Source organism: Prorops nasuta, unplaced genomic scaffold (assembly GCF_024137725.1).
Source record: "Prorops nasuta isolate Cenicafe-Biocafe unplaced genomic scaffold, Cenicafe_Pnas_1.2 PNAS00216, whole genome shotgun sequence".
Taxonomy (NCBI): Eukaryota; Metazoa; Arthropoda; class Insecta; order Hymenoptera; family Bethylidae; genus Prorops; species Prorops nasuta.
The window spans coordinates 7,927-21,900 of NW_027117012.1; the positions used below are offsets into that span (position 1 = coordinate 7,927).

The window sequence follows — 13,974 nt, forward strand, 5'->3', positions numbered from 1 at the left end:
ATTATTATTAATTCTTTAGTAGTGGAGAAAAACTAATTAAAACATAGAAAACTAGAATTTTGTACAATTTTTAATATACCATATAGTATCTATAAGAAACAGAAGACTTTAACTATTGTACATATACATTCTTTATATAAAAATTGTACATAATTAATAAGGCAATAAAGCTTTATTTTATTAAAAAAATATGAAGAAACATATATATATTTTAAGTCAGTTTTAGAATTTATTCAAGAAAGACAACATAATACTTCAATCCCTGATGGGTGTAAGTGGCTTATTTTACTCTCGTTAATATGTATATTCTTAATTCATTATTATGATTTTATAGTATCATGGTTATATGATTGCATAATACGTTTAGTTGCTATATATTTTTATACTTTCAATGAAGTTAATTACAAACATACAATATACAGTATATGCATGTAGATAATGAAGCTCTATAAAGATAATTTCTGTAAGAATATATATTAAACCATAAGGTAAATCCATTATACGATTATAAAATCTCTCTAAAGTACATATTTTTGTTACTAATGGATAACTTTGATAATAGATGCATCCAGCCGACACTTAGCGATTCAACCGCTAAGCTAAATATGCCTATGACTGGTCGATTAGTTAATTTCTCAATCATAAACATTTTTTATTTAGCGCGCGCGTCTGGGAACGCTGAGTGCCGGTTAGATGCATCTTTAATGTATTTGCCATGAAAATTAGAATATTTTTATCTCGTACTCCAAACAACACAAAATCAATGAAAATTCGCTTGACTCAATCACGATTCTACTCGAATTTAGCCGAAAATAATGACATTTCCAAGTGTTCTTTATTCGACAGAAAGTTCATAAGAATTAATTGTTGCTTTCTAATGTTTTGTAAGGAAAGAAAAAATAGATGAAAGTAACGAAGTATTAATTACAGGACCAAACAATATTTTTAAATCATAACATGAAAACCAAAAAATAAATATATGACAAAAAAAAGTTTATGTAATACCGAATAAAACATTAAGATTTTCGACCTTTTGTATTTTTCTTACAACATGTATAAACAATAATATTTTCAAACTTAATAACAGGTTTACATACGACTAATATGACTAAAGAATTGAAAGTAGAGTAAAAATTGCAGTTTCTTCGATAAATACAATTATTAATTAAATGCGCTGACTTAACTTTTGTACAGATTGAAGCTTTTATGCCTTGACAATTTAAAAACTCGCCTAACCTAACGATTAATTTTTGCCAATTTATCGTAATCACTCAAGAATGAAAATGATCATTTATTTTATGAAATGAAAACTGGTATAGTTTGGTTGTTAGATACAGAGAAAATGTACGGCCACGCACTGAGACATGACGCTTTTGTCAGTTCTCCTCCATGGCAATCGATATGACAATTCACTACATTAAGTTAATCCAACATGTCCAATATCATTTGATCAACCTGCACACAAATCAATAAATTAATGTTACAAAAATAATCTTGGAAAAAGGGCAAAATTTAAAGTGTTGATAGAATTTTTTTAATGAAAAAAAGATAAACTCAATTATGCGAAGATTTCTTTTAAACAAAATTTTGTATTCGGTTAATGATGCTATGGCCATGATTACACTTTTTGTCTATAAAAGTTCGAGATTTAACTGTAATACTACATACTAACGTAGCGGAATAGTTCACGGATGAAAGCTACTAACTTCTGAATCTTCGAGGGACTCTGAGAGCTGATCTTGTTGAAGGGCGTTTCTTGCAAATTGCGTCACCCCTTGGCTTTCCGTCACAACTTCGTAATCCTTCAGCTCTGCTTCCAATTCACGTTCCCAATCTTCTTCTGCGGAGATTCATAAGTAGCGTTTTTCAGAGGGCCGTTGTTCTCTCGTAGAGTATTATACTTGTGTGTGTGTGTTTTGTATGTATTTCCCTGCCTCTCCCGTCCCGTCTCTCTAATCGTAGACATGTCTATGCGTTCTTTTTTAGAGTGTGCGTCGTCCAACTGTACAATCACGTACGTACGTACTTTGTTTACTTTTCTTGTATACATGTGTGTGTATGTGTTTACGTTTGCGTAGACGATCGTACCAGTACTCGATGTATGCATAAAGCAGTGTTTCGTGTACGCGAAAATAAACAAATTAACTGAAATGATAGGATTTGTAAAGTTTTAGAAGAAAATAATAAAGGAAGCGCTTAATGTACGTGCGAAAAATAAATCAAGTGGAAATTAATGGATACTTTAGGTCGATTATTTAGCGCCTTCTAAGTGAAAAGCCTTTTAGAACCTTAAGGAATGTTTATTTTGTAAGAAGTTATGCATTATGATAAAAGCCAACTTTGCGTTTTCAAAAGGTATTTTTCTTCACAAAGAAATAACAGCTATGACACCATTATTATTATATCAACCTATAGATCCGATATTATAGCAAATATTGCTAGAATCGTTTTGATGAAATTATTACGGTTGAGATGCCTGTTTATTTAGAGCCTGATATATTACCACATTTCTCCACTGCGGAACAATAAGATATTTTTAAGAAAAAGAAGAAAAGAAAAGAATGCGATAATATGGAAAGAAATCACGTTGATTGGTGAAACTGTTAAATATCATCTTTATTAGAATTGTTTCATTTCTTCTCTAAAAAGAAAAAATAACATTGATTATGGTGGATATACGAGCTCGTAAATTATAGCATTATTGCCACCGCCACGGCCGAACACGAATTGGAAGAATCATGTTACAATTACATCCGTGAAATTAAACACGGCAGAATAGAGACTCTGGGTCTCTATAAAACGTGCGTATTGTCCTTCAACAAATTTTATAATTCTCTATTAACCATTTCTTCCCTTGCGATAAATTTGCCTTTAGTTTATTAAGAAAGTATGTATTATTTATAAGGAAAGACACTGATGCTTTCCTTAATTTATATTTTTGTATTTATATATATATATATATATATATAAATAGTATATTATTCTAGTACCTTTTAACAATATTTCATCGTCGCGCGTATGTATACCGTCCTAAAAATCTCAACCCGTTGGAATGTAGTGTACGTCTTTTCCATTATTCATTTTTAACGATGCAGCTTATAACACGAAGAGAATAGAGAAAAGACGAGATTAAAAGACAGACAGGCACAAACAAACGGACAAACATACAGACAGATAATCGAATATTTTAACACTAGTCATTTTAATAATATTAATTGTTATCATTATTACTATTGTTAGTGTTATTATTAGCTCTATTCCACCGGAAAATCTCCTTTTCTCCTCGATCTTAAATTTCTTGCCATCCGGCCCCGTCCCGTCGGCAAAGAAACATTCGTTTAGAGGCGTTCATCCATTTTTGTCCATTTATTCATCCATTCAGTCGTCGTAACACACTTACACCTGCCTATTATTATTATTCGCTTTCTAACTTTCATTTGTCTTTATTGTATCTCAGGCGTCGATAAATTATCAATATCTATACGTCATTAAGACCTGATTCTATAATTTAAATCTATAATTCTAAATGCTCTTTCTCTTAAGTTCTGCCTTTCTGTTTATTATTACTGGTTTTATCTCTAGGTTAATAATTATCTCAAACGTGCTTTAAACTTCAAGCTTATCATTGGCTAGGTAACAATGACAATTAACCTTACGTAATCACCATAATTGCATCTCTAAACTTTCAGATACTTTAATAGTGATTTATTATACACACATACATGAAAATACTGAATTCCCTTCTCTCTAGGAATTAAATTAATAGGGCTTTTCTATATCTTCCTTTCTTTACATTTGTGTTCACTTTTTGCAAATCCTTGCAATTTCACCCCCCCCCCCCCCTTCTTTCTCTTTCTCTTTCTCTAAACACGCACATGCACACACCACTCTCACTTTTTTCTCTCCTTATAATTTTCTCAAAAACCACTCAAATGATAAAACTTGTACAGTATTGATGAATAGAAAACATAAAAAAAATGTGCAATAGGTTTAAATCTTGCAAAGGGAAACTAAAGAAACGTTATAAATTTGGGAGTTTTGTCGTATTTCTTTGAAGAGGTGTGTTTTTGGCTAATAGCATATCGAGAAATGCTCCTCTTCTTTAGGCTGTTGACAAAATCAATGAAAAGCGTCATGTTAATCGTGAAATCATTTGCATTATGTAAACAAAAGAAAAAATGAAATACAATACTAAAGAAAGGTATAAATAATAATTCAAGTTTTTAAACTTGATGCATAAATTGGGAGAAGAAGCGAACCGCTATTGTAAACTTTATTCAGCTTGGGTAGAGAGTAGCTATAAAACGCGATTAATCTCGAGTGACGAAAGTAACATTCAAAATAGAATATAAGCCTCTCTTCATATTGGCATTGCTTTATACTTACAAAAAGAGTACTACTCTTCGCCCTTGTCGTGGAACAATTCGTTAGGTCAAGTTGGTCTTTCAAAGTTATTTTTGTATCATAGTACATTCTACGAATACCTGATATGTTAAACGATATTTCTCTACTCGAATAAATTTCATTTATAAACGAGATAAACTCTATAGTAAAGCAGCGAACCATACGTGTATCTACACACATATTCGTCAACTGCACTAAAGTAATTAGGATTGTCAAAGATTAAGGAGATTATTTGGATTTTTCAATTTGTTGGTTGTCGTAACAATCTTTACCTAAATTCATTATAATAATTATGTTATTTTAATCGAAGAGCTGCAAAGCATTTCTTCTGAATGGAGATTTAAAAAAAAATATATATATACCAGGTTTTGATACAAAGAGGAAATTAAATACTGGTTGATAATAATTATTGTTATCGACTTCCAACCAGCACTGATCACTGACCTTTTGGTGGCTGCATTCCTAGCTTTTTCATGCCTTCTCTGACTTCCTGCAGATCTGTATCCGTAACCCTCATGCTATCAGATACAAATTCATGTCCTGGTGAATCGGTCAATGCACTGTTACCTCCAATCCTTGCGCTGCTTGTGATTTCCTCTCCGCTGTTGTTGCTCTTTTCAACTGTTTGCAATATAACACTCACGACTAAAGGCCTAGAAAGCTGACAAGTTTCTAATATTAAGTTAACCAATAGCTAATATTCGTCTTTCTGACCTTTTTACAGCTTTTAACATAATAATGTAGTTTCATCTATGCAACAATAACATATTGACTGTGTCTGATAAATGAAATGCAATGCATTCAAACTAATACAGAATTATCTAGTAATAAAGCTAGCTAATGTCCAATCGAAGAAGTTTTGATTACCAAAGTTGTACTTCTCATTTGATTTATGACCCTGATTACAATTAACGATATACCAATATAGAAACGCAATAACACGTGCATTTGCTCTTATTTTTCTAGCTATTGTAGAATTTAGTTAATTCATAAAATTAAAGCTAGGTAATGTCCAGTCAAAGAAGTTAAAATTACTAAAGTTTTGATTTCTAATCCTGATTACAATTAGCGATATACGCCAATACAGAAACGCAATGACACGTGCATTGGCTCTTATTGTTCTAGCTATTTGTAGAATGTACTTTATTCTTGCAATCATTGCAAATCTTTCAAATAGCAGTCCGCTTAAAACCGTTGAAATAAATAGGAAATGGAATCTTCGTGACAGACAAATTTAAACTAAAATAGGAACAACGAATTAAAGAGGGAAGAGAACCCGTTGAAAAATACCTTGAGCATGATCGATGCTACCGGTAGAAGTAAGTGCTGGATTGGCATTTTCCGCTTGACTAGCCATTGCATTTAGCTCGTGACTTTGACGAAGCAGCGACACTCGATAGAAGTAATTACGCCAAAAGTCTTCCTCCGATATACTAGAATCGATCAAAACACATTAGTGTCTACATCCAGTGTTGAATCAACGCAGGATAAAATGCCTCTTCCGATAGCACAGGGTAGAGAATTTACCTCTAAAATACTTTAAATTCTGCTCAATTTCTGTTATATTGCTTCCTAGTTTTAATAGAATTATCACGCAATTCTAGTAACTATGCCTTATGATTAAATAAATTATTAAATTTTGTGCAATGTTGAGTAAGCGTTAAAATGATACTTTTAACAGCAATTATTACTTTATATTCAGTTACATACATCTATGCAACTTAAGTGTGCCAAAAAAGGCTGAGAAAGGCGCTATAATTGTTAGCTAATAGAGGTTTCACGTGATAACCAGAAAGTCTAATGCATCTTGAATCCTATTTTAAGACAAATTTAGATTAAAATTACCCACTACCCTTAGAATTCTCACAAAGGTGAAGAAATATTCACTAATTTCATGCTATTATAGTTACCTATTTCCCCCTATGTTAGTATACAATTATTGCACTTGCATTATATACTTTAAATCTGCATTATAAGAATCTCATATATTTCTCCAAGTATAAAGGACATTACTTTGATTTTCCACGCATTGTAGGAGCAATTTCAACTATTTATATATATATATATATAAATAAAGGTAAATACATTTTAGAATATTAAAATAAGGATGCTCTCCTGTCCTATCTGGGCTCTAGCCACACACAATCTTAACATTTATACTTGGCTACTTTGATAATCTAATATCGATGAAGACACTTACACTTTTGGGACTAGGTCGAACCTTAATTTTTCAAGATTAGGATCTAAAGCGAGCGTTGCTTGTGCCATTGGTTGTACCGCTTCAAAGTCCCAGGCAAAGTCTACCCCAGGAGGCGGTGGCCTCACAAGATTTTGCCTATTCTAAAATTAAACAAAAGTTCATTATTAATCTTAAATGTTCAGTAAGATGCTTCCAATTATTTTAACGCAGTTTCATTAACAGAAATATATTTTGCTTACTGTTGAAAGTGATAAACATTCCTCGCGAAGTGCATCTTCGTTAGGCGCACCTACCCAAGGTGCCACGGCTTCTCCTTTTTCAGTCTGCTTACTCGCGATGAATGCTTCTTGTTCCTTGTTCAATTCTGCTATCAGCCTCTGCAAACGTTAAAAGATAATTAGCGTTGATTCTCACGATTTCTCTTATCGATAAACACATATTTATTTCCTAGGTACCACAATCCTCTACACGTTGAATTAAACTAATTCTTATGAACAATTTCAAAGGAATTTTTATAAAATAAAATTATCCCAACTTTCCTATTCAATTCATTTCGCAAGCCTTGTCCAGAAAGTCATGATGTAAATTTTGAATGCAGAGCTTTCAGGTTTGAACAACGGTGCGTAAATAAGGTCTATGTGAGTTCCGAGTTGTGAATATTTATCTCCTAAATGCCACTATACTCTATACGTCGGGTTACACCGATTCTTATGAACAATTTCAAAGGAATTTTTTAAAATAAAATTATCCCAACTTTCCTATTCAATTCGGTTCGCAAGCCTTGTCCAGAAAGTCATGATGTAAATTTTGGACGCAAGGCTTTCGGGTTTGGACAACGGTGCGTATATAAGGTGCACGTGAGGTCTGGGTCGCGAGCGATGTAGGTCAAAGCTTGTTTTGACCCAGATGGTACCTCGTGACGTCACGAATAGCCTAGTCGATCCATAAGCTTGTTGCGTCCTAATCCCGTGCATCTTTTATTAAAACCATGGCGTGTATAAATTTCTACGGCTTCTTCTCGTAAAAGTAAACAACTTTTCCAATTTTTATCCATTCTAGTGGCTCTCCTCCTTTCTTATTCAAGTATAAAAATTCCCCCAAGAATTTTGAGAACCTCTATAAACCGTCCAAGAGTGGCTGTGGCGTACGACACTTTTATATTGTATAGGAAAGTAGGGTAGGTATACCTCCTTCATTTTTGGCAAGTAAAATGTACGATAAACCCCTAATGCACCAGGACGGTAACTTTTAAAGGTCAAGGATTTCTTCGTCGATTATATTCGACGATTAATTACAAGAATATTTCGTTATTGATTTTGTATATGCGAGAAATATTAAATTAATTAATTATATAAAAATTATTGCAGCTAGACTGAACCGATATATATATATATATATATATATATAAATGCAGATAATATATCACTGTTTATCGATAGCGTTACATCATTGTAATTATACTGCAGTATAACTATATATTCAATGCTATAGATACAATTAAACAGCAAAGCAAAAAGTGGAATGCGTTTGTCCAACTTTTATCCGTCCGCTATTTTTCGAGCTTTTGAACAGTTACGTCTCAAACGAAGAGGGTGGCGATTCGATCAATACCAACTGCCCCTATTCTTTAGGTGTATATACATATATACACGCAATACAGCTTCGTGCTCGATGATATATATATGAGAGAGTAATGAATGCACATCGCTACTTGACGAAGCAAACAAACGTGTCCAATCCAAAAAAGGGGAATAAGCTTCACATCTTACGTTCTCCTCGACCGTCTTCTTAATTTTTGCGCTGGCCTCCACCACAGTTTTGCCAGCTTTATTCACAGCACTGTATAAGAATCCTCCAAGACTCTTTGCTCCAGCCAAAGCTTTTGTCGACACTGCATTAAAACAAAAATAAGTTGTATGAGTGAAAAATTATAATAATTAACAAAATTATATATACATAATCAATATTTGTTTTAATTAGTTTTTCAATGCTTGAGTGTATCAGTGAAAATATTTATTTAAGAATAGTTTTACTGGTTGATACGATGGATAGTGATTTTGTTATTGTTTGGTGATTCTGGCACAGATTCTTGAATACTACATTTTTTCTATTATTTTGATGCTATGTTTCTGAACCTATCATCAAATGGAATAATTAAGAGCATAGAATAACGTGACTTTGTTATCGTTACTACTACATTGCTTTATAAAATATTTTTGTAACGCGATGGAAAAGAGACAGATATGTTTTCATTCGAGTTTTTCAATGGTTGAGTGCACATCAGTGAAAATATTTCTTTATGAACAGTTTTACTGGTTGATACGATGGATGATGAATTTGTTATTGTTTGGTACTTCTGACACAAGTTACTGAATACCAATAATTTTGTTGTACTATGTTGCTGTTATAGTTCTGAACCTGCCATGTAATGGAATAGTTAACAGTACGGAACAACATGATGTTGTTTTTCTTCATGAACAGTTTTACTGGTTTATTCAATGCATGATGAATTCGTTATTATTTGGTACCTCTCATACAAGTTGCCGAATACCAATTTTTTCCTATTATTTTGCTGCCATGGTTCTGAAACTGCCATGTAATGGAATAATTAACAGTGCGGAATAACATGACGCTGTTATCGTTACTACCACGTTGCTTTATAAAACAATTTTGCAACGAGATTGAAAAAAGAGAGAAGAGTATCCTGGTGGAAAGAACTTTATGCAGAATCGGATGGAACTAACTGCGAGATGAATCGTGTTACGTGAATCGTCGTATTTAAATTGTATCCACATGAATAGCATTCGTAGCCAATTCGTTCAATCAAGCGAAGAGAGAAACGTTCGTTATTTGTTATCCTCTTCAAGATTGCCTATTTTTCCATTATGATGAAACGCGTGCATTGGTGTGCTATAAAAATTGAAGATATTAGAAAAAAATATAAACAAAAAAAAGAAAAAAAAATATACTGAGCACGTTCGCGTTAGTAATTACGACTAAACCGAATTATCCGAGTAATCGTAGAAAGCGCAATAATGAAGTGGATATTGTTAAAATGATAATTGTCCGTAACAAGTGTTCCTACAGTGAGATTCTTAGTCCTAATATATATATATATATATAGAATAACGCGATGCAGGTTTACAGAAAACTTTTCCCAAATATCGAACAACTGTAGCTCATCAATATTTGTCATTAACAAAAATCTACAGTCTACTTAATTCGCTCGTACATGCTTTTAGTAGTCTCACGTTCTATTTCAGAAAGGGATCGATTCAACCTGGCCTAGTTAAGAAGTCGTAACATTATTCTTACTCGGAGTTGCAAAATATGCTTTTTCATTGCGAACAATTCACAGTGGTATTTGGCAATTTTAATATAGAACTGTTGCAGAAATAATATTGCTAAAGTCGAGAGAAGAGTTTTCTGCTTTTGGCGTTATCATGGAATTCGTTTAGGAAGAGGAATTGATAAAAGAATTCTATATATATATATATTGAAAGAAAAAGAGAGAGAGTAGCAGGTTCACAGTTTTGCCAGTGTGATTCATGATGGCTCGCGAGATGGAATATGAGTGGAGTAGGGGGGGGGGATGGTAAAGTCAGGGGAAAAGAGAGCTGGAGGAGAGAATCACATCGTCAGCAGAGCAGCACGGGAAGAATATTGAGGAGGGGAGGGGTTTACGGGTGTCGTAATCTTTAATTCGTGAGATAGAAGGAGTGGGGGGAGGGGTCGAGGAAAAGAGGGTGGAAAGGGAGGGCGGCGGAGAAAGCTCATTGGAGTTGTATTGATCGCTCAAGATTCAACCTGACTCTCGCTCGACTTGCAGAATTATTCGGGAAATCTCTCTTGGACCAAGAGTTCGTGGGATAATTTGCAGGAATTCGGTGACGGAGAGAATTTTCGCAGGTGTACACGAGTATGTACTTGGGAAGAGGAAATAATGATCCGAGTGTGTTTGGCTCACCAGCGCCAAATGCCTGTTGTCCATCCTTGTCTTCGGTCGGCGTACCCTCGAGACTCGCGGGTCCGCTATCCGCACCACCGGTCGCACTACCAAACAATTTACAATGTTCCTTTAGTGACACGCTACATCATGCACAGTTTGAATGACACAAACAACAGAAATATGTTCAATTATTAATACGACACGACAAATTACCACATACTCTGAAGCTAACCTGCTTGCATCGTCATCCTTCACCTGATCAGGCGAAGAACCTTGTAAAGTTTGTAAATCTTGAGGATTTTCGTTAGTCTCTATGGGGGCTTGGACTTCACCCTCCCCCCCTCCGCTACGACCGACAGGGAATTTTGGTATTCCTCCGCTCAGCCATCCACTCATCTGAGACTTCACACCAGCCAACATTTCTAGCTTGCTGCTTCCTTTTGTAGGACTAAAATCAAATCGAGCCAATTATACCACTTCTCGATGTCCTCCCGACTTTCCTAAATATCGCTTCGACAGTTCTTTCGGGTCCTCTTGAGAAAGTGTGGTGCGAGCAATATGGTTATATGTTTTTGAGACATTTAGAAAAATGGAGGGATGTATGAGGGAAAAAAGAATTTTTGATTATACGTGGGGTCGAAGAGGAGGGGGAACACGTTAGCAAAATAAGAGCTTCCATTTTGACATATTTCACGTATACACAATATAAATACGCGTTCTTTCCTCATTATCAGGTTTATTTCGCAACTTAACTAAGAAAGATATGTAAGTCGTTGGGGGAAAAAGACGAAAAAGTGTTTATAATATTCGCGCAATTGATAAACCGATGAAAAAGAAAGACTCAATGATTCATAGTAGTTTCGTATAAATTGTCAATGGGATTATGGTTTATATTTAGGTAAAAAAAGAGTAGACGGGCGTAAAGTATACGTAATGGAGGCATATATCGATTAGAAGCTTTTAACCTAAACAAGACGTTCGTAAGAATTCTTGATGGAATTCAATAAAAGTTTAGAGCCAAGCCTACCAAGGGGTGGAGGTGGATAGAGATACGTCAAAAGGTCATTGACTTAAGCCGCTCACAATAGAGCTTCATATGCTAATTTAGCATCCAGCAGCGTCTTTTAATTCATATCATATACCTGTTGTCCTTTTTTTCGGCGTCTACATCACCTTCACCGGTGGGTGATGTGATTTTTTCTTCTGTCGGTAATTCTGTGTCGTCTTCGCCCTTTTTGCCCATCCAATTGGACACTTGATTCGTTATACCAGAGAACATTTCTGATGTTTGGTGCTATCCCCTTTCGCTGCAATACTATTTCCTCCCTCGATAAACTAGCTTTGATTGGCGATATTTTTTTCTTAACACTCCTGCACTTTATGTCCGCTTATGCACAAATGTCAAGAAATCCCTGCAAAATTGGAATGACGATAGAAAACTCAGGCTTACTGATGATCGCGCAACCGCGGACTGCGTAAATTTCACATGTAGGTAACCGCGCAGGACACAACGCGCATCGTTCGAAGTCTTCAAAGTGGTTGAGACGGTTGAGTGACTGATAACTCTACACTCCACTCGGCCACACGCCCTTACTCCACGTATGTATGTAGTGTATGTATGTACATACATGCACTTTACTGTAAAGCTTAGCGTCCAGCCAACAACACTAGCAGATTGTAGCACACCTGGTGTTCTTTCTGATCTGATCTGCTTCTGGAGTTAGGCGACTCAGGCATCAGACTCCAAGTGGCATCTATTGGCGATTGACTGCGACTGACCGTAACCAGCTGACACCGCTGACCAAGGTTGCCAAGTGTAGTACTTTCGGTACTACTACCGTAGTATGTACTAGTCCAAGGTTGCCAAGTCCGCCATCTTGAATAGTACTACGCTCTATAGTAAGTGAATTTTGATATAAGGAATGCAGACTGCACAAAGTATACTGCCAGCGGAAATACGTCAGTAGCCATCTTAAGTGCAGAACGTAATATATCAAAAATTATATATATTATATTCACAGCCTGTCACGGTGAACGGCGTGAACGAAGACAAATGTTAGTATACGGAAAAATAAAGTGTAATAAAGAAATATTTGATCTATCTGACAGCTGATGTACTTATGGTATAAGTGAATAAATAAAATAAAAATGCTTTTCCTAAATTGATTTTTAATTTTGATAAAATGGTCAAATGTAGCCATTAATTAATTAGATTTGGTAATAAATACAAAAAATGCGTTTTATTATAACAAATGAGTTAAGGTAAAAGAAACTCAATGTTTTTATATTAATTTGTTAACAAATGCATTTTTTTATTTATTATTGAGTCCAATAAATTAATGGTTATTAAAAAAAAAATTCCTTGTAATGAAAAAAAAAATGAAAAAATTTTAAACTTCACCAAGACTCGAACACGAGCCCACCGCATGATAAACGGCAACCTTACAGCCTGCGCTACAGCGCTCACTTGATTTACCAAGAGCAAAACAGCCTTTTAAAGACTGACTACAATTCTTTCACTAACTCGTCATAAACGATCAAGAATTAGCTGCAATAATAAATACATTTATCTCCACAGCATTATTGCACTAAATTTATTATGTTTTTAATTTGAAGCATATATTTTACATGAAGATACGATACTTTAAGGTCATGCAATACTCTAAATACAAAACTATTCATATGCTCGTTTATCATAGTTATTCGACTACATATAACAAATATTATAATATTACTTAATTAATTTATGATAGTTGAGCATATGAATAGTTTTTATATAAAGTACTGAATGGTTACCCTTAAATTATCATATCTTCATGCAAAATGTATGCTTCAAATTAAAAACAATAAATTTAGTACAATAATGCTATGTAGATAAATGTATTTATTATTACAGCTAATTCTTGATCATTTATGACGAATTAATAAAAGAATTGTAGTCAGTTTTTAAAAAGGCTGTTTTGCTCTTGGTAAATCATGTGAGCGCTGTAGCGCAGGCCCAGGCGGTAAGGTTGCCGTTTGTCATGCGGTGGGCTCGGGTTCGAGTCTTGGTGAAATTTAAAATTTTTTCATTTTTTTTTTCATTACAAAGAATTTTTTTTTTAATAACCATTAACTTATTGAACTCAATAATAAATAAAAAAATGCATTTGTTAACAAATTAATATAAAGACATTGAGTTTATTTTACCTCAACTCATTTGTTATAATAAAATGCATTTTTTGTATTTATTACCAAATCTAATTAATTAATGGCTACATTTGACCATTTTATCAAAATTAAAAATCAATTTAGGAAAAGCATTTTTATTTTATTTATTCACTTATACCATAAGTACATCAGCTGTCAGATAGATCAAAGCTGTCACTACTCCTTATTTCTTTATTACACTTTATTTTTCCGTATACTAACATTTGTCTTC

The 13,974-nt window shown here is 34.0% G+C and overlaps 1 protein-coding gene across 2 annotated transcripts; it reads right to left on the reverse strand.

The window, feature by feature from the left end:
* Positions 1 to 17: 17 nt before the first annotated feature.
* Positions 18 to 12,331, reverse strand: LOC136785268 (synapse-associated protein 1-like). Of its 2 annotated transcripts, none has more exons than XM_066746306.1 (10): positions 11,696 to 12,331; positions 10,774 to 11,001; positions 10,572 to 10,657; positions 8,374 to 8,495; positions 6,844 to 6,981; positions 6,605 to 6,744; positions 5,695 to 5,837; positions 4,849 to 5,025; positions 1,707 to 1,840; positions 18 to 1,455 (listed from the first exon to the last, which is right to left on the reverse strand). In XM_066746306.1, exons 1-10 carry the CDS (start codon positions 11,830 to 11,832, stop codon positions 1,423 to 1,425), a joined length of 1,338 nt encoding a protein of 445 aa, XP_066602403.1. In that variant the 5' UTR covers positions 11,833 to 12,331; the 3' UTR covers positions 18 to 1,422. The 2 variants fall into 2 exon arrangements, with proteins under 2 accessions (XP_066602403.1, XP_066602404.1); XM_066746307.1 differs by having other exon boundaries at positions 10,786 to 11,001; positions 11,696 to 12,329.
* Positions 12,332 to 13,974: the final 1,643 nt, after the last annotated feature.

What these genes read in the sequence shown, in the direction of transcription:
- LOC136785268 (XM_066746306.1), bottom strand. Translation starts at nt 11,832, where the DNA reads ATGTTCTCTGGTATAACGAATCAAGTGTCCAATTGGATGGGCAAAAAG. An exon ending in ACAACAGGCATTTGGCGCTG is followed by an intron (nt 8,496 to 10,571) that starts GTGAGCCAAACA and finishes GTTTTAATGCAG; the next exon opens with TGTCGACAAAAGCTTTGGCT. An exon ending in AGGAATGCAGCCACCAAAAG is followed by an intron (nt 1,841 to 4,848) that starts GTCAGTGATCAG and finishes GAATCTCCGCAG; the next exon opens with AAGAAGATTGGGAACGTGAA.